Source organism: Tachysurus fulvidraco, chromosome 4 (assembly GCF_022655615.1).
Source record: "Tachysurus fulvidraco isolate hzauxx_2018 chromosome 4, HZAU_PFXX_2.0, whole genome shotgun sequence".
NCBI classification, from domain to species: domain Eukaryota; kingdom Metazoa; phylum Chordata; class Actinopteri; order Siluriformes; family Bagridae; genus Tachysurus; species Tachysurus fulvidraco.
In genome coordinates this window covers 16,220,446-16,246,485 of record NC_062521.1, presented here as the reverse complement: position 1 = coordinate 16,246,485, position 26,040 = coordinate 16,220,446, and the positions used below count along the sequence as shown (strand labels likewise).

Below are 26,040 nucleotides of genomic sequence, written 5' to 3'. Positions count from 1 at the left end.
CGTTTATCAGCAATAGACGTTATTAGCTATAGTTGTGTGAAACCCAGGTCCATTTTGAATGCATCATTTTTTTCCACTGGTTATCAGAATTAATATGGACTAAAAATACAGTACAGGTCTGTAATCTTTGCCTGGTGGGGTACAGTTAAACAAGGCAGCAGGAGCGAGTCCACAATATGATCATGATAATAATCATGATTTGAAGAGTTGAAACCATGGTTTCTGCTTATAGAGAACTCAATTATTGGTGATCAGTTATAATATATCAATGTAATTATGGTGAAAAATAGTACCTGTGTTTTTTTTTGTAATTGTAGAATGTTGAGATGGCAGGCAGAGCTTATGTGTAGTTTATGTAGACTGTTCGACTGTTCATTTATCACCGCTGATCTGTAGGCTGGCAAGCAGGAGCAGGAGGCATTACTATGAGTCAGGGGCTTAAATTGTAGACCATTACTCAATACTGTTGTTCTGAACACCTTTAAGCAGCTTAGTAATCATCATTTAAACAGCAGTCTTGCTTTTAATTGGACCTAATTCACTTTTCTATGTATGTGTATATACTGTAGGCACTTTAGACCATGCTTTTTTGTTGTTGTTTCTTGTGTGTGCGTGACCTTGTTCACCCTTTCTGCTCAATTTCTTTCTTTCACTACAGAGATTTAGAACTAGATCCATTTCCATTTTTGTAAATGCTGACTGGTGATGCAATCAGTAAGTCAAACTATAATTGGAATTTAAATGTCAGAGAAAGGCATTAAAGATGCTTTAACTTTGATGGCAATCAAAATGTGATCTACAGAAAAAGAATGTCAGCAGTTGCCGGTTATGAAATGATTATGCCAAAAAAAAAAGCAGTATTTCCACAAACCTTTGTTAGCCATTGCCAGCGGGGCAGTTTAAAATGAACACCTTTCACAAGATGCCAAGAAATAAGAAGTTCTGAATTTCACATTGTCAAGGACTGGATTTAAAAAATGAAAAGATATTTCCTTGACCCTGCTTGTTTGCCTGTGCCTTTTTTAAACCCACAGAAAATTTGTACAGGGGTATTGATTAAATGCAAATAATGATATTGCAGTAAGGGCAACAGGAACTGACTTGTGTAAAAGTGAAGTAATTCAAATAAGAAAACAGTTTTTTGTTTTTGTTTTTTTTTTTGTTTTTTTTGTTTTTGCCTCTTGTTGTCTGGAAAAAATTGTACGATTGAGATGAAGCTTGCACACTGAGCTGACACTATTTTCCCTTCATTTAAAACTTTATTTAGTTCTGTGTGAGATAAAATCAAGTATATGCAAATTATGTAGTTATAGCTGAACCTTTTTTGGTTGTGTGTATTTTCAACTGCATGTGCTACAGTATACTAAATTGCCTCGTGTGTGTGTATATATATAATCACACACACACACACACACACACACCCCTCATGGTACCCTGTAATGGCCTGGTGTGTCATTCAAGGCTCCAGATCCACTGCCACTCATTATCCATAATAAAGCAGGTACTGAAGATAAACAGATAAAACTACTTTTGTCATTGGTTTGTGTTTACAGTTGTCTGATCATGTTCATTCCGTTTCAGTACTACAAGTTTAACACAATCAAATGCATGCAAGTGCCATGTTCTTCTTAGTGTCCTAATTTCCTCAGCTCTTCCTTCCAATCGGTCCATTTTGCTCGTTCGGGCCTCGTGTTTCCTGCCTTCCTGTTCTGTACTATAGCGGACCTGCTGCTACATGTACAGCGCTGCTGTGATGCTCTATAGGGATTCAGCACAATTTGACATTGCGGGATTAACAGACACTCAACACCTCGACATAAACATCACTCAACTCCAAATCGGTGCTGAAACGGACCTTTAATCTTCGCAGTGCCTTTCAAGGTGACGTTTCTCTTACCAAACTATGCTAAGGGGTAAAGTGTAAACAAACCGCTAGCATTCACCGTGTTACTGTTAACAGCTGTAGTCCAGATGCGGTAAATCTAACCGTGTGGTTTAAGCAGGAAAGCGCAAATCGCTGTTTATTCGTGTCCTTCAGCATCAGATAGTGTGTTTTATAGTGTGTGATGTTATATTCTGATGAACTACTCATGAGTCTTACATAATAAATAAACACTACGATATCCGTAATATACTGTATGTATTATTTTTACAGTGTGTTGTATTGTTAAATATGGTTTAGGGGTTTGATTCCTGTCTCCATCCTGTGTGCAGGGTTTTCGTGATCTACCTCATGTATCACAGGTTTCCTCTAGGTGCTCTGGTTTCCTCCTCTAATATAAAGATGACTGAGTGGCATCTTATGTAGGATAAGCAGGACAGAAAATAAATGGATGGATATTTGCTGATTCATTACATATTACAATTAATATCATCATAAATTCATTATAAGAAAACGGTTCCAATATTTTAAAAAATCCAATTTCTAATAGCCAGTTCGTGCACAAGGTAGGAAGAAAACCAGTGGTGTATGCCAAATAAAATGTAAAAATAAAAAAACCTAGCACTGTTTCCACCAGGTTGCACAGTTGCACTATGTATCTAGGACTAACTTACTAAATCCTAGCTCTGTCTTTGTTTTATGTTATGATCCTGGAGAAACATTGTCTCATTTCACTGCTTACTACAACAGCTACGTATATAGAGTTGAAATGACAATAAAAGCTTGACTTGAATAAAGCTAGTTTACCCTGATCTGATATCTGATCCTGCATATCTATATGCATGTGATTTTATATGTATATACTCCAAATGGCCCAAAGACCTGTCCATCACACCCATATGTAGTAATCTAAAAAAAGTTCTCTAAACTGTTCTCTTCACTGAAACATGCACTGGTAAGAATTATGTGTTGGATATACTTAAAATATGTATGCACCATTTTTGCATCACACTTTTTAAGTACCCAACTTGGAAAAAAATTACTTAAAATTAACAAGAAAACCGTTGTTATACTTAAATTTTTGGGTACACACAACATTGTTTATTTAAAAATATATGTAACATGATAGAATCTACTAAGTAATTGCAAGTTAAGTTAACTTAAAATTTAAGCTCATTTATGTTAAAAAAGACAATTAATATAGTTGAACCAATGTCAAATTTTAACTTATTGTAGATTATCAGCTATTGGTCTGCATATTGCACTGCTGCTTTAATGGGTTAAACACAGAGCACAACTTCCTAGTATGGGTCACCATATGTCACTTCACTAAAATAAATTACACATGCAAATCACACAAAATAAAGCATTTCACTTTATTTTTTTAAACAGGCTGCAATGCAATGGTGAAGCCTAAAACCACACATCATGAATGTACAACAAATGTGTCACATTAACAAATGCAAGTTCACTTCCAACAGGACACTTCCTTCATGCTGCCCCCTTTGCAACACTTTCTTGCTCTGAACTAGAAGGAGAAAAATCTTTTATATTTAATCTTATATATTTTATATTTTTAAATTTAAAAGTTTTATATTTAGTATGAATAGGCAAGACATTGCAGTGTCTTACTAACATAGATCTTTTCAGTAAAAGATTGGATATACTAAAATGACCTAATATTACACGGACCAGGGCGGGAACAGAATTATCTTAATGCAAACGTGCCAACGCAATGCATGGTCATATTTCTCTGAAATAATTAAATTAACCACTAGAACATTCATTCGATGGAGTCACACTGCTTTTAGCAGTCGCACAATCGTTCCTCTTTTCATACAATAACTTATTTGTACAAACTAGACTTTCATAAGTATTTAAGTAACATTCAGAAATTCAATTTAAAAAAAGTTTATTTCTTGACGTCACAAACGCATTAACACAAATAAACGAATGTACGTTAAAACGACAAATCTTACCTCTTTTCAGCGTCTTCGCCTCTTTGCGTTTCAGAAAATATCTTCACCTAAGACTACAAACAAGTGTTTTTTAATTTCAAAAACTCAAAATCAAATATTTTGCTTAGTTTATAGAAAGTTAACCTTACCTCTTTCCACCTTCACATGTGCATCACCAGATGGATCCAGTTTTTTCCAGATTTGCATATCACGTGGCTCAGTTATATACTTAAAATATTATGTTATAATTACTTAGTTTTGATGCATTTTTAATACTAGTTGACATGACTTATGTTTTCTCATTATATTTAGGCATACACTTAGGTTCACCTTGTAACTTATATATTTATGTTACAGACACTATCTATATGCTAAGTAGAGGTTGATAAATTAAAATTACTTTGTTATTTGTGTTTAGTTTATTTATTTTTATAAGTAATGGTTGTCCAGCCAACGAATCGTTTTTTAGAGTGTGTTTTAGTATGATAATGGCCCTGTGCTCCATCTGGGAAAGAACTCATAGCCTGCACGGAGACCCGACTTCAACCCAACTGAACACCTTTAAAATAAACTGAAATGCTGATGGAACACCAGGGCTCCTCACCCTAAAACAATCTCACTAATGCTCATGTAGCAGAATGATGAGTCCCACAACCACACTGCAAAATGTAGTGAACAGCCCTCCCAGAAGAATGGAGTTGATTATAGCTGAGTAATGGGGTCTAAACCTGAAATAGATTGTTTAAAAAAAAAAAGTGTTATGATGAGCTGTCTGCAATATTTTACCTATATAGTGTGCTTTTTCTTTAATTTGTTTATTTATTTTTTAAAGGCAAGCATTTAGGCTGCTGGATGTAAATCTTAGGCATTTGGAGTTAAGACGTTAAATTACCAAATCAATATACATATTTTTTACAAGGTTGCAAATTGTGTGCTACATACAACAGCACAGTAAATAATGTGTCTGAATGCTAATCACTGGTGTGCTGGCCTATTATTTTATAGAGTGGTATATGGTATAGAATGTTGAATTGATCAATAAGAGCTTGTAATTTACTGATACTTTTATCAAAGGTGCTGTAATACTGAATTGTTATGAGAATTAGAAATTGTACTTTGCACATTGACCATTTTGAAAGAACAACGTCTCTTGCCTTCAAAACATTTTTTGATTTAGACAGTGTTAGCTGACTAGCTGAGATATTGTGTTTCTGATGGTGCTGAGGTCTAAGCTAGTTTCTAAAACACTAGCTAAAACAACTCCTGTTTAAACAGGAAAGAGTTCTCTGTGCTTAGTGTACTGTTCATGCAGAACTGTGATGTGAATTTACTCTCTGCTGTGCTGCATGCAGCTCTGAGATTGATGGAAGCTAGCTAGCAGGCTACAAAATAAGAAAGAAAAGTAAATTCACACTATTTGGTCATAAACATCTCTAGTTTGTATATATATTTATTAGTCAATTTGTGTTCTTGTTGCATTTTGTTACTTGATAAGTATATTTTGCTATCTGTCGGCTGTCATTTGGTCCGTGCATTGTATGGCAACACAGTGTTCTATCAAACTTTGGCTAATTTTTACTTACTTAATCTGGTTACAAAGTGACTAAATCAGGAAACACTGGTGTACTCCAAACTGTCTTTCAGCTTACTTTGGCTGTGAGATAAGATTTATAAAGATGGCGTATGATGGGTCTCAGATAATGAACTGTATGTATGAAAACCCCTGCAAAATGAAACTATTGAATTACCTTTGTAGGCTTGTTTCTTGCCAAACAGAACTTACACGATGCAGCTTTAATATCTTTGTCTACATTTGGTACATAAGCTGTTATTAAAATGCATAACATTGTACTAATCACCTGGGTTGATCCTGCCTCAGGCTGAACAGATATGAGTCGGTTTCACTCCCTGGCCTCTCTCAGGGGTCTGTGGATGAGGGCTCGTGTGTGGGACCCTCACCGATGCTGTTCCTCAGGAGCACCCCTCAATACAAGCTATGTGGAAGAGATGTACTATGCCTGGCTTGAGGACCACAAAAACGTTCACAAGGTGTAGTATATTCTATCATGCCTCCCTTATCTCTAGCTAACAGAGATAAGCTGTTATTCATCAAGGTTTTTGCAGACTGATATTCAAATTCTGTTCCAAACAAAACAGACAAACAAGCAAACAAATATGAAACTTGAAACTGCTTGAACAATTTTAGATGTAATCTTTCTGTCACAGTCTTGGGATGCCTATTTCCGAAACGCCCAAGCCAACAGTCCAGTTAGAGAAGCTGGGGAAAGGCGTCTGTCTGCTCTTCTCCAGGGTCGAACCATGTCACAGACACCTGCAATGTCTCAGAAAGTGGTGGAGGATCACCTAGCTGTTTACAACCTTGTCAGAGCCTACCAGGTATAAACACACAGACCCCTACCACTGGTCAAGACTCTAGAGACACCCTTCAGTCTGTGCATATAGTTTGCATGTTTTCCCTCATGCTTCAATGGTTTTGTCGGAACTCAGAGCCCGTCTCCGAGTGGACACATCGCAGGGTGAACCGCACTTTTAGACTTTTAGACGAATATTGAATATTAACTATTTACATTAACTATTAAACAATTTATTTAAACTAAACTTTCTGTTAACACTATAATTGATACAACTTAAACAATGAGAAGACTCTCCAAACCTGGATGAGAATGAGCAAACTTCGTTTTTGCAGCCAATCAGCCAACAATTCCAAAAAGCAATCAAATGAAAAGAACCCAAGCGAGAAACCCAGAGAGTTCGAACACAAAAGAGCAAGCAAGCAAGAGCCCCCTCCAAAGGAAATCTCCTCAATATATACCCTGGCACCTCTAGGTGCCTTCTATACATTCAGGTAATTCCTCCTTTCTAATTTCCCCTTACTTTGCAGAATACACGAGACCTCCGCTTATTTCCCAGAAAAACAAGTCTGCCCTTTTAATTTATCAGAAAAACAAGTCTGCCCTGTTGTTTTTCCCGACTTACCTCTGCATTGTTATAAAACATACTTCACTATTAAAAAATGTAGGTTAGAAATGTGCTCCAGAGATCTTGTCTCTTCTTATTCTTGAGTTATTTGCCACTCAATCTTCCATAACACAGACGTCTTGTGTATTAATCCTCTTTTACAGCTACAATGAGTAAGTTTCCTCATTTCATTTCTTGTTATTGTATACTGTATAATATGGACAGTATACACACAAATCTAGTGTATATGATTTCTACTGATTATATAATTGATTAATTATATGTTAGCTTTATGAGTTTGAATTATGATAAAAGTTCTTGATTATATTGGTTATGTTGTATTGCTGTTTTTGCTAAGCCCTTGCTGCTATAATGTTGATTTGTATATAATGTTGCTTTGTATATAAGTGGAGTTCCATGTTGACTCCTTAAGCTTACTAAACCTATGAGCTGAACATTGTTATGATCTCTGTCACTTTCCAGACTGGGCTTACATGCACATGCATATTTTAAGCCTTAGTTTCTCTATTTCCACTAAAGGTCAGGTTCCCCTTAGACCCTCAATCTCAGAATCAGCAGGCCCGTCCAGCTGGTCGCCTGATTCAGCTGTCTCGCCCTACTCCCTGTTTCAGCTGAACTCTTGACTTTCGCTTACTCACACATTGTTGATCAGAGGGCTCAGACTGACTAAGCCTGATAGCACTGAGTCTGGTTACTTTTACTGTTTATGATTACAATAAACATCCTTTCTTGTTTACATCTGGCCTACATTTACTCACACATTTTTAATCAGAGAGCTCAGACTGACTAAGCCTGATAGCACTGAGTCTGGTTAATTTTACTAAGTTTATGATTACAATAAACATCCTTTCTTGTTTACATCTGGCCTACATCATCACCTACATATGTCTTATGACACCAATTGTAATATTTTGCAAGGCTTAATACTTTACTTTGGTTATAGTATTGTAAGGAATAATACTTTAATTATTTTACTTTAAAGATTTTTCACAACAGTTTCCTCCAGATACTCTGGCTTCCTCCCCAGTCCAAAGACATGACTTGATTGGCATCTCTAAATTGTCCACATTGTTAATGGGAGTGTAATTGTGCCCTGCAGGGGGATGGCACCCCATACAGGGTCCCAAGCCCTCTGGGATAGACTGAGTAGACTAAGCTGTACGGACAGTGGATGGATAGACAGACAATGGATGGACAATGAATGGATAGGTTTTCATTTGATAGTTTTTCAATTTTTTTTGTTGCAACTGTGTGATCTTCTCAGATCCGTGGCCATCATGTAGCTCAGCTTGATCCTCTTGGCATCCTCACAGCGGACAATGATTCTTTTGTCCCCTCGGATTTGATAACAACACTTGACAAACTTGGTAAGACATTTATTTCTCTTCATTGCTATTAATAATAAAGTTTTATTTGTAGTTCCTTATTTGTAAATTGTTTTCTGATGTTTATTTGGGTATATCTTTATTGATATTGTGAGATAAATAGTCCATATTGCATGTGTCTTTAGAATGCAGTTCTAGAGAAACTTGCTGACTCAGATCCTTGCTTATGGAAACTGGATGCTTATGGAAAAGCCTTGTAAATTATTAATATTATTTATTTTATATTACTTTATTTACATTAGCACATGCATGCACTAAAAGAACTCAGGGACATTTCGACTATATGTAGGATTCAAACCTTTATAATTATATTTTTAGTTAAACTGAACTAGAGGAAATGTATCATGCAGCATACATTCACCAGCTACTTAATCATAACACTATACTAATACTAGGTCAAGACCAAATTTTCTCTCAAAACAATCATAATTCATTGTGACATGGAGTCCAAAAAAGGTGTTGAATACATTCTGTAGATTCTGCTCCATGTTGACATGATTTGTGCTGCACATTCACACTGCCAGTCTCCCGTTTTACTACATCCCACTGCTGCTCTGCTGATTTCAAATCTGGTGACTAGAGAATCACAAGATACACTATGAACTCACTGTCATGTTCCTCCAGTTTTGAGATAACCTGTGCTTTGTGACATGGTGCTTTGTTATGCTGAAAATAACCATTATAAGATGCGCAAATTGTGGCCATAAAGGGAGCATGTCATCAGCAACAATGCTCAGGAAGGCTGTGGCATACAAGTGATGCTCAGGTGGTATTCTGGAGCCCAAAGTGTACCACAAATTCCTCATTCTTCACTCTTGTAGCTCTACCATTACCAGCATGGACTGTTGACAAAAGGCAGGTTGTATCTATGTATTTATGCTGCTAATGCCAAATTCTGATCATATCAATTGCGTGTCACAGCAGAAATCAAGATTATTCAGAACAGGCAACTTTTTTCCAATCTTATACTGTCCAGTTTCAGTTAGTCTGTTCACTATAGCCTCAAAATCCTGTCCTTGTCTGACAGGAGTGGATCTAGATGTGTGCTTCTGCTGTTGTACTTCATTAACTTCAAGGTTGATGCGTTGTGTGAAGATGTTTTTCTGCTCACTGTAGATATAAAGTGTGGTTACTTGAGATAACGTAGCATTCCTGCCAACTCAAACCAATATGTCCGTTCTCCCCTGATCTCACTCACTAACAAAGTGCAACTCTGTGCAACTTTAGATACTGTAGTGTGTGAAAATATTGTGTGTGTCTGCGTGTGCGTGTGTGTGTGTGTGTGTGTGTGTGTGTGTGTGTGTGTTTGTGTGTGTTTGTGGGTGTGTTTGTGTGTCTGTGTGTGTGTGTGTGTGTGTGTGTGTGTGTGTGTGTGTGTGTGTGTGTGTGTGTGTGTGTGTGTGTGTGTTCGTGGGTGTGTTTGTGTGTTTGTGTGTCTGTTTGTGTCTGTGTGTGTGTTTTTCTGTGTAAAACATTCCAGCAGATCAGCAGTTTCTGAAATTCTTAACTCATCAGATTGGTTGGCAGCAACAACCATGTCTGATGTGTACATTAACTGAAGCTCTTGGTCTGTATCTGCCTGATAACTGCATGTACAATACAGGTGTTCCTGTTAAAGTAGCCAGTGTATAAATTTTGTATAATTTTTGGAAAACTATGTGGCAGAAATACAGTGTTTTTACACAGTGTTGCAAGTAATCACTAGACTAAACCTTTGGTTGTGTTTATTAAAATAGGATATGTAATATTGGGTCTTTATTAAGTTGTTCTGTAAATACTGGAGAAAGGGTGTGAGTTGTGTTTTACACAGCACAGCCTAGTCACATGATGGCCAAAAGATTGCTCATTCAGTCACTTTAGAATTCACAGTGTTAAAGACCGCTGGCTAGGACTAGAATCATGCCCTAAACCGAAAGCAGGTTCAGGTTAATGTTGTCCGAGGCAAAGGACCATAAATCTTCCCCTTTGCTCCCGTCATGCCCTATTGCTTTTAGTGCCAGCAAAATAAAAGGATCTAGGACATGCTCTCATAACAGATCGAAAAGAGAGAGTAATAGCCACTAAAAGAACTCCTCAAAACATGTTTTTTTTTTTCATTCATATATATGCCACACTATATTTTGTCATGCTGTTTCATTGAGTCTCCACATAAGTAATGAAAACAGATTTATAACCATTCAGCTTTAGTTATAGTTATCTGATCTAGTGCTCGATTCTCAGTTCTTTTTATCTATATCATGGCTTTAATTTCATTTTATGTATCAGTCTTCTCTTTTGCTTTTGCCTTATCAATTAGGATTAAAGGCGAAATTGGATTAAATGGTTAACTGCATTGCATACAGTAGTCCTCCATTATGCTTCAGAATGGCTTAATGAGATATAATCTTAATGTTATTTTGAATAAACACAAAGCCCTTTAACCTAAATGGGTTAACTATCTCTACTTGCTAACACTATCTCTAGGCTTCTATAGCTTGGATGAATCTGATCTAGACAAGACCTTCCAGTTGCCATCAACAACATTTATCGGTGGTCAGGAGGCTGTACTTCCACTTAGGGAAATTATTCGCAGACTTGAGGTAAGTGAACTTTGTTTTTTTGTACTCTGTAAGTATATACAGTTTGTATTGAAAGTATTGCAACAGCTGGTCCAGTTCTTTTGTTTCTACTATGCCACTGAAGACATAAAAAAAAATTGAATATGAGACGATAGATCAGAATTTCAGCTGTCATTTTCTAATAGTTACATCCTGATGGGTTTGCATGGCTGCTTTTGGTATGGGCTCACTAATCTTTATTGATGATGTACCTGGTAATGCTAGCAGCAGAACGAATTCAGAATTTTACAGGAACATTCTGTCTGCTAATCTGTACAGATAAACAAAATGTCTACTAGTTAAGTCATCTTGTTTTGAAGCAGGTCCAGGCCTACAAAATCATCAGTATTTCATAAAATCATTTATGGAACTATTCTAGGTCAACATTTCTGTTTTACTATTGTTTTTGAGCCCTCACTAAAAATAGCTTATACAGTATAAGCTTTTTTGTCTGTTGAACATTACAGGCCTCCTACTGTGGTCATATTGGTGTGGAATTCATGTTTATTAACAATATCGAGCAATGCCAATGGATCAGGCAAAAGTTTGAGACTCCGGGCATCATGAAATTTACTGACAGAGAGAAGAGGACCTTACTGGCACGGCTGGTGCGTTCAACACGGTCAGTGTTTGCTGAACATTTCTTAGTAATAGGAACTGAGTAATAGGCACTAGATATTTAAATAGTGTTTTTGATTAGATTGACTAACCGATTAATGAATGAGTTGAATCATATCATTCACAATCCTCAAACTGTATTGAACATCAGTGTAATTGTCTCATGAAAAATAGTTGTTAGCTTTCATTTGCACTTGCTCTCATTGGTGATTCAGCTTTGAGGACTTTCTGGCTCGTAAATGGTCTTCTGAGAAACGTTTTGGCTTAGAGGGCTGTGAGGTCCTCATCCCTGCTCTGAAGATGATCATCGACAAATCTAGTGCAGCTGGAATTGAGAGTGTAATTATGGGCATGCCTCACAGGTATATCTAAGTTCATGCTCAGAGTATATTTCATAGCTTGTATCAAAAGCAATAACGGCAGCATCTCTGCTACACAGAGGTCGACTGAATGTCTTGGCCAATGTTGTCAGGAAAGATCTTGATCAGATTTTCTGCCAATTCGATCCCAAACTAGAGGCTGCGGAAGAGGTACAAAGTGACTTACATAATTACCTACTGTACTTACTGCCTCAACCCTTTATGCTCTATCAGCACAGCAGGCCTGAATGACACTTATTTACATGTTCTCCAGGGCTCGGGAGATGTGAAGTATCATCTGGGTATGTACCATGAGCGGATCAACAGGGAGACTGATAAGAACATCACTCTGTCTCTTATGGCTAACCCATCTCACCTTGAGGCAGTGGACCCTGTCGTACAGGGCAAAACTAAAGCTGAGCAGTTCTACAGAGGAGACAATGAGGGGAAGAAGGTAAGCAAGAAATGGAAAAACATTTCAAGATTAATAATGTAAATCTGGGAAAATATGTTAAATATATCCAGAGCTGAATTCAGCCCAACATTGACGAAAATATCAAGAGACAACTAAACAAATAACATGTAAATAAATATAACCCACAGATTTACCCGAAATGAGGCAAAACTGATTTTATTATCTTTATAAAATTTCCTAGGATTTCACCAATGCTCACTTTAGGAAAAAAAAAGATGCCACTTTAACAATTATGTGTGCAAAAAAAGGGTATTAAATATGCAGTTTATGCCGTCATATTTTTAATACATACTGTATACACAAATAGCAGCTGCTTCTAGTCTCTAAATTTTGGAATTCAGCAAAAATCAGCAATTTCATTTTGATCTATCAAATAACTGAAGGACACAGTAATATTTCAGTAGTGAAATGAGGTTTATTGGATTAACAGAAAATGTGCAATATGCATCAAAACTAAATTAGACAGGTGCATAAATTTGGGCACCCCAACAAAAAAAATCACATCAATATTTAGTAGAGCCTCCTTTAGCAGAAATAACAGCCTCTAGACACTTCCTATAGCCTGTAATGAGTGTCTGGATTCTGGATGAATGATCCAAAACCCAAATATTTATAAATGAAAATCCTGGAAATTGTCAGGGGTTCCTAAACTTTTGCATACGACTGTATATTATTTTTTGCTAAATTTTGTCCTTTCAAGAGCCCTGTAAAATTCTTTACTGCAGTTCAGTGAATATTTCTAAATAATCAAACTATTGAGTGGAAAACCAGTCTCATGTGCTGTAAGAGTTTAAGGTTTTTATATCTCAGGTGATGTCCATTCTCCTGCATGGTGACGCTGCATTTGCTGGTCAAGGAGTTGTCTATGAAACTTTCCACCTCAGTGAGCTTCCCTCATATACAACTCATGGCACCATTCACGTTGTTGTCAACAACCAGGTAAAAATCAAGACTACATACTGTAGATAACTGTGACTGGCTTCATATAAAAATCAGGCTACAACATAAATTCAGCAGAAATCGTGTAGTGACTGTTTAAAAAAACTGAACCACTGAACCATGTGATAAATAAATGATTATTTACCAGATTGGCTTCACTACTGATCCGCGAATGGCGCGCTCCTCTCCTTACCCCACTGATGTGGCTCGTGTGGTCAACGCACCCATTTTCCATGTCAACGCTGATGACCCTGAGGCTGTGATGTATGTTTGCAGAGTGGCTGCAGAATGGAGAAATACCTTTAACAAGGACGTGGTCATAGATCTGGTGAGCATTAAGCTATGCAGTCCTGATCTAAAGGCAGTTTGGCTGGATACACAACTTAGATTTTGGTATGAGGATTGTATGACACTACTCAAACACCACTGTTTATTACACATCCATGTTGATGTGTGTGTGTGTGTGTGTGTGTGTGTTACAGGTTTGTTACCGGCGCTTTGGCCACAATGAAATGGATGAACCCATGTTCACACAACCTCTCATGTACAAGCAAATCCGCAAGCAGGAGCACGTGCTAAAAAAATATGCAGACAAGCTCATTTTGGAGGGAGTAGTTACTCTGCAGGAGTTTGAGGTTTGTCTCTTATGCCACAATGATAGAGCTATAGTGTATGACCAGTGATGGATGAAAATTTAACTGTCATTATCTTTAACCATATTTTAATTTCGAATGGATCATGACTTTTTTTTTGTTCTACATGACTAATGTTCATGACAAAGCTAATATCTCTTACTGGTGAATGAATGGACGTAATGTGTTAATATGTGTGTTTTCTATCTAGACACAAAACAGGCTGTTTTCGATTGTTGAGAAATTGTTGTTATAAATCTTTACACTGGTAATGCCACATTTGCACTCACTGGCTGCTGCTCAAATTCATCTTACCCCCTCTGTCTAGATGTACAGTACTGTAGAAAACACAAAGCTTGAACCCAGCCATCCTTCCACAGGGCATGGCTGACATACTGTCTAGCCCAGCGACAGCTCGTTTTATTTACAAGCGCATCGCTGTCACTCTCCGTTCACCGCCGTAGCTCAGGGGAATATACTCAGGGAATAAATTGTGACTTACAGCTCACTGTTTTTTGTATTCCATAGCACTTAGGTGCCTTGTCTAATGAATCATTTGTCAAACGTTTTAAGCTCTTGTGTTTTTTCTGATAAACATGGTGGATGGTGAGTGTAAGATTTTGCACACAATCAATTATATTGATATACTGGCCACTATTCACAGGAAGAAGTGGCTAAGTATGACAAAATTTGTGAAGAAGCATACACTAGCTCCAAAGATGAAAAGATACTCCATATCCGTCACTGGCTGGACTCACCCTGGCCAAGTACTTTTATTTTTCTTTTCATTCGAAACTAAGAAATACCTAATAGCCAAAATTGGAGTTTTACTTAAAAAAAAGATAAAAATGAAATATTTCTGTATTCAGATTTTTTCACAGATGAGGGGGAACCAAAGTCTATGAGCTATCCTCCCACAGGGCTCCCCGAGGATGTCCTGAAGCACATCGGCCAGGCTGCCAGCTCTGTCCCTCAGAAAGATTTCTCCATTCACAGTGGTAAGCCTCAGATGTTAAAAACTCTAACAGATTTTGTTGCATCTGTCTACTGTATCTGATTTGTTTCAGCCTTCACACACCAGTGCTGTGATAGTGGGGTTACGGACAATTAGCAAATCTCACTGTGATGCTGTGTCAATCGTGCTGAAGTGCCTTGGTGCTTATAGGATCTACACAGCTGTGATGCAGCTACACTCAGGGACCATTAAACTAAACCAGCAAGCTTCAGTCTGACAACTTTAAACACTGCTAAATCATCCTAACCACCAGCTATTTCAACCAAAGCTTCTTTATGACATGCCCCTAAACACATATTTCAACCAATCACTACATACAGCCTCTTTCCTGCCCATTTTCATCCATGAGCTCAATTTATGGTCTACGCATAAAATTTTAGTGTATTATGGATTATTTATTTCATTATAGCATGCTTTTCTTTATGGCTCTCATCCTTTTCTTACTTTAAGCATGATCAGGGAGCCCATGATATTTCATTACCCAATCTTGGTTAAACTGTACTTGACTTTTTTTTACTGAATGAATGCATGTTGACGCCTAGCAGAAAAAATGTAAGGAATTTTATTTACCTAATTTCTACTAAGCATATAATTGTGGACAATCTCACCTAATCTAAGTTATTTTTCTGTAGGAAAATAAATAGACTCTACCTGGATATTTCTCATCTTCACTTTCGTGTTTGCGTCTCTCAACTCCCAGGAGTGTCGCGGATCTTGCGAGGCCGTGCCGACATGGTTAGCAAGCGTACAGTGGACTGGGCTCTTGGGGAGTACATGGCCTTTGGTTCCCTGCTGAAGGATGGTGTCCATGTGAGACTGAGTGGGCAAGATGTAGAACGGGGAACATTCAGGTAGGCGTACAAATACAGCACACCAGCAAACTGATCCCACTGTATCTAAATCAGCTTACACTTAATCTGAGCTGTGATGGAGAAACCTAAAGGTGTCACAAAGGCGGATTTAAAGCTAAACACAATTTTATGAACACACACTGGTCATTTGTGACAAAAAGATTTTAACTGAATGTCATAAACAGCATTCTGTGATTGCATTCATCGCTTTCGTTGACATGAAGAGGACAATGAGCCTACTGTCTCATCATTCAGAATTGAAGAGGGAAGCTCTCTGCACCACAGCTTCATTTAATGTCTAAACAATGACAGATGACGTCAGTTTGTCTCAAAGAAAACCCTCGTGGGAGAGAAAGAGATGCCCACATGGTGTTGTCACGGTACTGCTTCAGCTGGCATTGAAGGAAAGCTGTTTGACAACACCCTACAGGAGCACTACCTCAGATTCACACACTGCCAGTCCCAGAGACATTGCTAATCACCTGCATTTTATATGTGGTGTTTTTCTTTACTACTATATCTGCTTTACATTTTTTATATATAGCTTCCTGAATGGCATCTGTTTTGTCCTTGTGTGAGGAAATACAGGTTTTTAAAGAGGAAATGTTAGTGAGAGGTAGAAGCTGTAGTCTTTAGAGTCTGTTTATTGGTGAGAATTGTCTGTGGGCTGATGCATTCACTCAATACTGCCCGGCTTTCTCCAAGCCCTGGAGAGTGAACATATCACCGGGCCTTATTTTAGTCCCCTGTATAACACGAACACTAACACTAGCTGGTATGAGTAATTGATTCTTTGTAAAGGTGGTGGCCCCGTGTTTAGTTCTCCTGACTGATGTGGCTAGACAGTCAAAGAAGACGGTGCTATTGCAGCATGGTACAAAATCATACATTCACATCACAGCTGTGTTTAAATGAGCACAGCAAATAGTCTTCAGTTAGGGCTAATTCCCTCTTCAGTTTTGCTTTGCTACACCCTCTGCTTCAGATTATTTATTAATGTGATATACCTGCTGCTTCTGTGGTTCATTCTTTCAGAAAAACATGTGTGTTTAATGGTCTCTGAAGATGAATGTTTGGTTCACCAACACCATTTGCTTCTTGTTACTTAATATTTGTTTAATGTCACTACAAAACACAATAGAATATGTACAATCTCTTCGATTCAGTTTTTTTCTGCAGCCAAATGACTCTTGGATATTCAGTAACTACAGTGACTTCAGTTTGAAATGAGCTGCTACACCATTACTGTGATGTTCAAGAGATTGTCAATGCTTGTCTCTTTGCATTGAATTTGATTTCAGGTTTAAACATCATATCTGAGTGACCTAGCAAATCTTATCACATCAACTCTAATATTACCCTGTATCTCTTCCTTTCTTTTATCTCTCTTTTTTATCTCTCTTTTTTTCTCAATACACCTCTTCTCTACAGTGAAGTGGCATCAGAAAAACAAGTTTTGTGACAGACACAAAGACGTGTATTGACACTAAAATGGACTGTTCAGATAGATAGCTTTTCTAAAACACCTGCTTATGAGTACGTTTTGCAGTACTGTATAATAATAGCCACTTCGACTTTGCAGTCATCGTCATCATGTCCTGCATGATCAGGAAGTGGATAAGCGCATTTGTGTTCCAATGAACCATCTATGGCAGAACCAAGCACCTTACACTGTGTGCAACAGCTCCCTGTCTGAGTATGGAGTTTTAGGTAAGAAGCCATGGGTGATCTAAACAGTCTAAACAGTATATTTTTGAAATACAGATCCCCTCTAAAACTGTTTCAGCAAGGTCAATTCATTTGATTTTGCTGTAGACTTGAAGACATTCAAGAGTTCAAACAATTAATATGAGAAGAAAGTTTCATAATTTCATCTTTTATTTCCTGGTATTTATATATAAATGTTGAACCTTTTTTATCAGACCAGCCAATTTTAAGGTGAGCAGAAGTATAGGTTCAGATAAGTGTTGAAGTAAATTAAAATAAACACTTAATATTTGGTTGCAATAATTGCATTAAGCCTGCGATTTATTAAAATCGAAATGGGTTTAGTGTAGAGAACAAACAAATAAATTGTCCTTGCCTGTTCTAATAGTTCTGGGTCTGTAACTCATTTTAACAGAATACACTGCTAGTTATTTGCTGCTATAGTTTTAGTTGTTAGTTAGATACATTCTTCAGCTTTTTGTTTGCATGTAATTTATGTGTTGTTTGCTGGAATAGGGTTTGAGTTGGGTTTTGCTATGGCCAGTCCCAATGCCCTGGTATGCTGGGAGGCCCAGTTTGGTGATTTCCACAACACGGCACAGTGCATCATAGACCAGTTCATCAGTCCAGGTCAGGCCAAGTGGGTCCGAAACAACGGGATTGTCCTTCTGCTACCACATGGCATGGAGGGAATGGTCAGTACACTAAATCTTTCAAGTTCAGGGTAGTACACAATTATATGATGTATGCCAGGTCACAGTAACACACATAAGGCAAATAATAATTAATGAGCACTCTAATAGGAAATTATTTTAAATCTTATTAGTGGATTTGAATAATCATGTCTAGTTCCACTTATATTTATGCAAGTTAAGGTTTTGTAAATGAAACACATGTAATCATGAATGACAATAATAATTGTATACATTATTGAAGGTTAATGCTGTGTTATTTTTTTATTCTACAGTCATGTGCATTTACAATAATACACAGCTACATTTATGCAGTTGTTATTTAAGTAGCTGGGGGTTTCTAGTTATGTGAACCTTAATAAACTCCATTCTAACTGCTGAAGCAAACCTGTGCCAAACAAATTATCATGGCCTTGTTTCTCTTTACTCTTTAAAGCAAAGTAATTGCACAGAGATCAATAGTGATGACTCAAGTTTGTCAGAGTCTTTGCAAATGAGCACATCGTTCTTCAGCTTAGCCTGATGTGTGTGTGTGTGTGTGTGTGTGTTTGTGTATGTGTGTGTTTTACTAGGGCCCAGAGCACTCGTCAGCAAGGCCTGAGCGTTTCTTGCAGATGAGCAAGGATGACCCTGATCGCTATCAGGTGAGTAGGTGCTTTTGTAATGATCCATTATTGGAACACATTAATTACACATTTGTTTAGTGCTTAACAAGACAATTATTAATGTGTTGTACTTTTCAGTCTTTTTCATTTGAGTGCAGACTATTGAGTGCAGACTATTGTCTAATAGTATATTTTAAAACATTAAAATGCTAAAAATCAACTACACTGCAGATCTAAACTGTGTTTTCTCCATGGTAACTGATGACAATGTGATTTTATGTTTAACCTCATTTTTAGTAAATAAAAATGGGTTTTTACTTGAAATGTTTTTTAATAATAATTACGAGAGGAAAGGTAAGTAGTTTTAAAAACTGCTTGAGTGAAAAACATGAATCATTGGGTGTAACGTATTTTACCGTAACGTATTTTAACGTTTTTTCATTCGCCTGAAGAAGACCCAACAGGGTCGAAACGTTGCTTTTTAACTAATTAATAAAGATGGGAGTTTAAACAGTGTTGCGGTCATTACAATTTTTTACTTTAGCAGTTTCTTTTGTCCTGCACCTGCCAGAAGGTGGGATGTGCACACAATTACTGATTTAACGTATTTTACCAATCATAAATAATTTATATACACTAACACAGTGTATTTTACTTACCTATAATCAAGGAATTCACTGGAGATTTTGAGGTCCAACAGCTCTATGACTGTAACTGGATTGTGGTCAACTGCTCGACACCTGCTAACTACTTTCATGTGCTGAGAAGGCAGATCTTATTACCATTCAGAAAGCCAGTAAGAATTATATTATTTGTCTTATATATGTAGAAATAGATACTGTATTACTTGACTTGTATTATTTGACTGTAATAAAGTTAAATTGAAGTCACACATGACTGGATAGTCAGAGTTAATGTCTGGTATAGTTGTCATTTTTGTAGTGTAATAAAAACAAAAGAGATGAGAAGAAATCTGATGGGCATAAAACTTGTAACAGCATAAGCTGAAAGTTTCAGGATTCTCCCCACACTCCTGGCTTTCCGCTACAGTAATTGTCTAAAGTGTTCCCAAGTTACAGATAAATGCAGTGCTTTGTGGAGCATGAGAAAATCTCTTCCTGAGCAAATTAAACAGGCTGTCTGGGGACACCATAGTCTGCTTTGTACAAAGTTCTCTTAATTTATTGTTTTGGTTGGATTCACAGCTCAGAGGTTTATTTACAATATACATTCCTTAAAGTGAAACTACTAAGAACTGGACTTCTCTTTCACTATGATTGACATCTTATTTCTTCCTCAGCTAATTATTTTTACTCCAAAGTCCTTACTGAGGCTCCCTGAGGCCCGCTCCAGCTTTGATGAGATGACCCCAGGTATGAGAAAATATCAATCTGGATTTGGACTGATCAACCATATCATTTGTAGAGAAATGAAAAGGAAAGGTAATGTGTTCTGGTTTGATTTGCTTTTTTTTTTTTTTTTTTTTATCAGAAACCAAGTTTAAAAGAATCATACCAGATGAGGGTCCTGCATCTAAACTCCCAGGCACTGTGAAGAGGGTCATCTTCTGCACTGGCAAAGTTTACTATGAGCTAGCAAAAGAGAGACAACAACTTGGACTGGAAGATAGGGTTGCAATTGTTCGAATGGAGCAGGTTAACTGCAATCACTTCTAAAGTCCACTTTAAGCTACACCATATCCTCATCTTCTTTTATTTTTATTTAGCAATTTAACAGTTAAATGATGACAAGAAACAAAAACAGAAATCGATTGCAAACTTTATTTGAATATGCTGTTTTTTAAATACACTAGTTGGGTCAATATGGATAAAATCTTACAGAAAACTATAAACTATAAACTGTAAACTATAGTATATGACCAAACATTTGTGGTCACCTAACTTGTAGCCACAAAGGCAGAAGCATACTATTGTACATGATGTCATTGTGTACTGTGAATTATTACAATTTCCCTTCACCGGAGCTGTAACCTGTTCCAGCATGACAGCACCCCTGTGCACAAAAGCTATAAATTGCCAAGTTTGGAGTGGGAGAAGAAAAGAACTCGAGTGTCCGGCACAGAGACCTGAACATAACCCAACTTTTGTGATAAACTAGATCACTAGCTCTCCCCAGGCCTCCTCATGTAACATAAGTGCTTAACCCTCTTGTTATTTTGGCTGAATAAGCCAATTCACAAATCCATGTTCCAAAATGGGGGCACGGTGACTTAGTGGTTAGCACGGTTGCCTCACACCTCCAGGGTTGGGGGTTCGATTCCCGCCTCCGCCTTGTGTGTGTGGAGTTTGCATGTTCTCCCCGTGCCTCGGGGGTTTCCTTCGGGTACTACGGTTTCCTCACCCGGTCCAAAGACATGCATGGTAGGTTGATTGGCATCTCTGGAAAATTGTCCGTAGTGTGTGATTGCGTGAGTGAATGAGAGTGTGTGTGTGCCCTGCGATGGGTTGGCACTCCGTCCAGGGTGTATCCTGCCTTGATGCCCGATGACGCCTGAGATAGGCACAGGCTCCCCGTGACCCAATGTAGTTTGGATAAGCAGTAGAAAATGAATGAATGAATGGATGTTCCAAAATGGGAAAGCCTTCCCAGAACAGTGGAGTATATCAGTGGGAATTTAAATCTGATATGGGATGTTCTATAAGCACATGTGGGTATAATGTTCAGGTGTCCACAAACTTTTGTTTGTATCTATAATAGTATATAACCAAGGCACATTTCGGCACATTAATCCTTTACTTTTGATTTAATATCTCAATTTCTAGATATCTCCATTTCCGTTTGACCTTATCAAGAAAGAACTTCAGATGTATGGCAATGCTGAGCTCATATGGTGTCAGGAAGAGCATAAGAACATGGGTTATTATGACTACATTAGGCCACGCTTCCTTAGTGTGCTCTCCAACGAGAAACCAATATGGTGAGTCCCGTTATTTAATGAATTGTTTATTAATCTATTTTTATATCGATGTTTTACTAAACATGGCTGGATGCTAATATTAAATCTTTGGATGCTAAACTGAGTCCAATCAATTACTAATCAAGTATATTCAATAAGAGAGCAAGTGGTCTTTATGATTTTGAATGAACATTTCCAGGGTTTAAAATTTGTTGGGAGTGAAATGTAAGTTTTTTCATAGAAATGTATTCGAGTAAGTGTAATATGAAACTTAAAGATGATAACAAAGCGCAATCAAGCATCTTCACCCCTGTCCCTCTTTCAGGTATGTTGGTCGTGACCCTGCTGCAGCTCCTGCCACAGGAAACAAATTCACACACCTTGCAGAGCTAAAGAAGTTCATAACCACTGCATTCGACCTTAATGCATTTGAGGGCAAGAGCTTTTAATCTAATGAAATTAATTTAATGAAAATCTAATTGTCTAAATGTTGCTTAGAATTTTTGCTTTAACCTCATGGAAGGCTTGCATTTAAAGCACAATGCATATATAGCAAGAGAGAGCCCTGTATCATACAGGTTTTAATTACCTTCTTCATCTGTTTTAGAAACTAATATAGACATGTTTAGTCATATCCAAGAACTAGTACAGAAATTAATAGAATAAGAGATTAGAATATATATGTGCATCAGTTCTAGGAGTATTTAGAGTTTATCACAGTGCTTGTTATTCTTGTTATTCTTGCCATATTCTTTTCCCACATCTCTCATAATTTTCTCTTCGTTCTGAGACACCGAACAGATGGCATAGTGACAACCAGCAATATACTTTATAGCCATCATGATATTCTTAGTTGCTCCTAAATTACAATTTTACTTTTGGGACTATGAAGTGTAAAGTAGGACTATGAAGTAGGGCCAGTGTGCTTATGATACATGTCTCAACTAAAGGACATAAACCAAACATTCATAGGTAAATGTCTTGAAATAAATGAACATGACAGTGTAAGCCTGGCCTTGTCTGAGCTCTTCAGCAAAAATGATAAAAATTACCGTTAAGTAATTTGTTCATCTTTTTATTCAGTATTATAGGATATTCATATGCATTTACAGTATTTAGCATACGCCACTATCCAGAGCGAATTACATTATCTCATTTTATACAACTGAGCACTTCAGGGTTAAGGGCCTTGCTCAGGGGTCCAACAGTGGCGTTTGGTGGTCCTGGGATCGAACTCACAACCTTATGATTGGTAGCCCAACACCTTAACCGCAAGGCTACCACATGCCCACATGTGCATCATATTTGGTGTTGTTGGAATGCATTCCTTACTGCGTCTAGGGCCTCTTGGCACAGTGGATCAAGCCTCCCATCACCTCCTAAAACAAGAATTTGTCATAATTTTTATTATTCAAACTCCACATACACTATATGGCCAAAAGTATGTGGACATCTGACCATCACACCCATATGTGGGTCATCCCTAAACTGTTGTTACAAGTTTGGAACCACAGAATTATCTTAAATGTATCTAAAAATTCCTTCACCGAATCTAAGGGACGCAAACACATTCCAGCATCACATGATTATGGGTCGAGGTCCATGAAGACATGGTTTTCCAGAACTCTGGCCTTAACCCCACTGAACACCTTTTGGTTGAACCGAATTGCAGGCCTTCTTGCCTGTTATCACTGCCTGACCTTATTTACATTTATAGCATTTGTCCCGTTTATAGCCCTTATCCAGAGTGACTTACATTTTAACCAACTAAGCAACTGAGGGTTAAGGGTCTTTCTCAAGGGACTAGCAGTGGTACCTTAATGGACCTGGGATTTGAACTCACAACCTTCCAATTAGTAGTCCAACACCTTAACCAGTACGCTACCACATCCCTCATTAATGCTCTTGTGACTAAAGGAACACAAATCCAGGAACATAGCCTTAACAGAAGAACTGAAAGCAAAGGGGGCTATATCTGGAATATGATGGCCAAAAAGCATATGTGGTAAAGTGGCCACATACTTTAACTATGTAGTGTAGATATATTTATTTTGCAAGTATTAATGGCAGATTAAGTGATTTGTGCATATTTTGTAATTCTATATAAACTAAAGTATTTTGAAAGTATGGCAACCCTGAGTATAGTCACAAGTTAATGAAAGTAATGAAAGTACACTGCATAAGTCAACCTTAAATACCTGTTCTAAGATGTAGATCAGTAAATAATTACAAATATCCAAACTCAAGATTTAAGAAGTGCCATAATGCTGATTTAAATACTTGAACAACTAAGAAGTGAGAGGTTTGATTATATTTAGGAACCTGTTAGTGAACTGTTCAGTGAAACAGGAATGGCAGTGCAGCATCCCTGTTCAATCCTGAGCTCAGCTTACAGTCTCTATGGAGTTTTGCATTATCTGCCCATGTCTGTATGCTTTTCCTCCAGGCTCTTCAGATACTATCACCTCCCAATAAAATATACTGGCACGAACTGGTAACTGGCGATACTAAATTACCCCAATATGTAAAGGACTGTGTGAATGTGTGTCTGCCTGGTGCCAGTAGGGTGTATTCCTGCTTCATTCTCAGTGTTCATGCATCACAATATAAGTGCATTTATAAATGTGAAGTTAATTATACTATAATAAATATATAATATATAGTTACAGGTAATCTACTGTTTTATTTCACTCATTATGTTGAATGCATTTGTGTCATGTTGGGGTAAGTGTGTACTTTTACTGAGGTTGCAGACCTGCTTATATGTAAATACAGTATACACATAAATGTGTTCCCAAAGCACTAACATTAGTAGGACTATAAACTGTGTGCTTTAGTAGCAGTATTGGAGTGATTTCCCTGCTTTTTTTCAAACTTTCTATAAATGATTGATACTAGGAGAATTGTTTTATTACCAAACTCCAGTTTGTTGATGTCGCATTTATAGACTCTTTCTCCATGAACCACCACCTCCACTTGGTTCCAGTCAGGCGTTTCCTCAAGAACACACACGTAGCCGCAGTCTCTCAGAACCGCTAATGAAAAAAGATAGAGATAAAAGCAAAAACATTTTATTGTACGCTACGATTCGCTGTGTTGTACTGTACGTTTATTTCCACCAGAGAGTCGGCTAGCATTAACTAGGCTTTATAAGCCGAATGAACCTTGCAGGCCTTCTAAGCGGAAAGTCTTGTGATTAACAACTCCACACGATTCATAAGGACCATATCGTACAGTGACCAGTGTAGACATCTCTTATAGTCTCCGTTTTTACAGACCAACCCGCAAAACAACACACCATACTGCGCTAGCGAATTAGCATTAGCGCACCTTGACTGTGCGGCTACTGTTCGGTTTCCATAGCAACAGGAAGTCACGAGACAACAAAACAAGGACACAACCGGCATCGAGAAACAAGTTAAGAAGCTAGAGGCTACAACCTAAATACCTTCATCAGAGTCAGAATCAGAATCAGGTTTTTTGGCCAAGTGTGTTAACACACAAGGAATTTGGTTCCAGCTGTTTGTGACTCTCAAAAGTACAGACATAAATAACACTATACTATGAAGACAAAATAATAAAGACTGAGATACAATATGACAGTACGTGTATTAATTATGAATACAGATATATGACTGATCAGTCATGTGCATAAAGTGTGAGTAGTTATTCCCTATATCCCCTATACTGTATAAGCACACCACATTTTCCCTATATAAGCACACTACATTATCCCCTGTATAAGTACACTAAATTATCCCATATAAAAGTACACCACATTTTTCCCTATATAAGTACACCTCATTATTTCCTATATAAGTACATTACATTATTCCCTATACACTACACAGGGTATAAAATAATAGTTTCCACAACATATGTCATAAACGAGCTACTAATCTAGCCATTTTGGCTGCAGGCATTCTCATACTCTTTCCATAGTCTTCAGTTAAGTTTCACAAAATTTTAAATTGAAAAGAAACAAATTTTCTTTTACTTCAAGCCTTTAATACCCCTGTATTAAAATGGGAACAAAAAATTTCATGTTGCCTTAACATTTTGGAGCCACAAACCCTTTTAAACCTTTAAAAAAAACTTCACCTACTACAATTACCAATTCACCAGAATAAATAAATAAACAAAGAAATATAATTCCTGAACTTTTAATCCACATAGCACATTAGGCCCATCATTTATTAACATTTATTTATTTATGATTAAGTTACAGAGGTTTGAATTAAACTCATTCAATTCAAGTGACCAGTCAAATACAATAATAACAAAAAAAATATTTTGATAATTGTAGGTTGTGATTTCTTGTGACAAAATAAAACACAGATCATGATAAAGCAGTTACTGGCTGAACAAATAGGTGAGAATACATATTCAAAACAATGTTATAAAACAA

General features: G+C 37.3%; 2 protein-coding genes across 5 annotated transcripts; one reads left to right on the top strand and one right to left on the bottom strand.

Moving 5' to 3' along the window:
- The first annotated feature begins 84 nt into the window (after positions 1 to 84).
- Positions 85 to 23,803, top strand: ogdhl (oxoglutarate dehydrogenase L). Of its 3 annotated transcripts, none has more exons than XM_027141932.2 (23): positions 85 to 1,881; positions 5,720 to 5,889; positions 6,067 to 6,237; positions 8,105 to 8,207; positions 10,689 to 10,804; positions 11,290 to 11,444; positions 11,656 to 11,802; positions 11,880 to 11,970; positions 12,074 to 12,253; positions 13,085 to 13,213; positions 13,362 to 13,541; positions 13,696 to 13,848; positions 14,510 to 14,612; positions 14,715 to 14,843; positions 15,561 to 15,711; positions 17,294 to 17,421; positions 17,935 to 18,113; positions 18,683 to 18,754; positions 19,386 to 19,511; positions 20,016 to 20,088; positions 20,207 to 20,370; positions 21,499 to 21,653; positions 21,958 to 23,803. In XM_027141932.2, the coding sequence occupies exons 2-23, from the start codon at positions 5,731 to 5,733 to the stop codon at positions 22,079 to 22,081; spliced, it is 2,988 nt and encodes a 995-aa protein (XP_026997733.1). In that variant the 5' UTR covers positions 85 to 1,881; positions 5,720 to 5,730; the 3' UTR covers positions 22,082 to 23,803. The 3 variants fall into 3 exon arrangements, with proteins under 3 accessions (XP_026997733.1, XP_047668042.1, XP_047668043.1); XM_047812086.1 differs by lacking the exon at positions 85 to 1,881 and adding an exon at positions 5,503 to 5,547; XM_047812087.1 differs by lacking the exons at positions 85 to 1,881; positions 5,720 to 5,889; positions 6,067 to 6,237; positions 8,105 to 8,207 and adding an exon at positions 10,276 to 10,377.
- On the bottom strand, positions 22,692 to 25,023 carry c4h10orf53 (chromosome 4 C10orf53 homolog). Of its 2 annotated transcripts, none has more exons than XM_027141934.2 (3): positions 24,797 to 25,023; positions 24,548 to 24,667; positions 22,692 to 23,011 (listed from the first exon to the last, which is right to left on the bottom strand). In XM_027141934.2, the coding sequence occupies exons 1-3, from the start codon at positions 24,882 to 24,884 to the stop codon at positions 22,932 to 22,934; spliced, it is 288 nt and encodes a 95-aa protein (XP_026997735.2). In that variant the 5' UTR covers positions 24,885 to 25,023; the 3' UTR covers positions 22,692 to 22,931. The 2 variants fall into 2 exon arrangements, with proteins under 2 accessions (XP_026997735.2, XP_026997736.2); XM_027141935.2 differs by having other exon boundaries at positions 24,867 to 25,022.
- Between the last annotated feature and the right edge of the window lie 1,017 nt (positions 25,024 to 26,040).

What these genes read in the sequence shown, in the direction of transcription:
- ogdhl (XM_027141932.2), top strand. Translation starts at nt 5,731, where the DNA reads ATGAGTCGGTTTCACTCCCTGGCCTCTCTCAGGGGTCTGTGGATGAGG. An exon ending in AACAACACTTGACAAACTTG is followed by an intron (nt 8,208 to 10,688) that starts GTAAGACATTTA and finishes CACTATCTCTAG; the next exon opens with GCTTCTATAGCTTGGATGAA. An exon ending in AGATTTCTCCATTCACAGTG is followed by an intron (nt 14,844 to 15,560) that starts GTAAGCCTCAGA and finishes CTCAACTCCCAG; the next exon opens with GAGTGTCGCGGATCTTGCGA.
- c4h10orf53 (XM_027141934.2), bottom strand. Translation starts at nt 24,884, where the DNA reads ATGTCTACACTGGTCACTGTACGATATGGTCCTTATGAATCGTGTGGA. An exon ending in CCGCTTAGAAGGCCTGCAAG is followed by an intron (nt 24,668 to 24,796) that starts GTTCATTCGGCT and finishes TTTTTTCATTAG; the next exon opens with CGGTTCTGAGAGACTGCGGC. An exon ending in CATCAACAAACTGGAGTTTG is followed by an intron (nt 23,012 to 24,547) that starts GTAATAAAACAA and finishes TTCTTGTTTTAG; the next exon opens with GAGGTGATGGGAGGCTTGAT.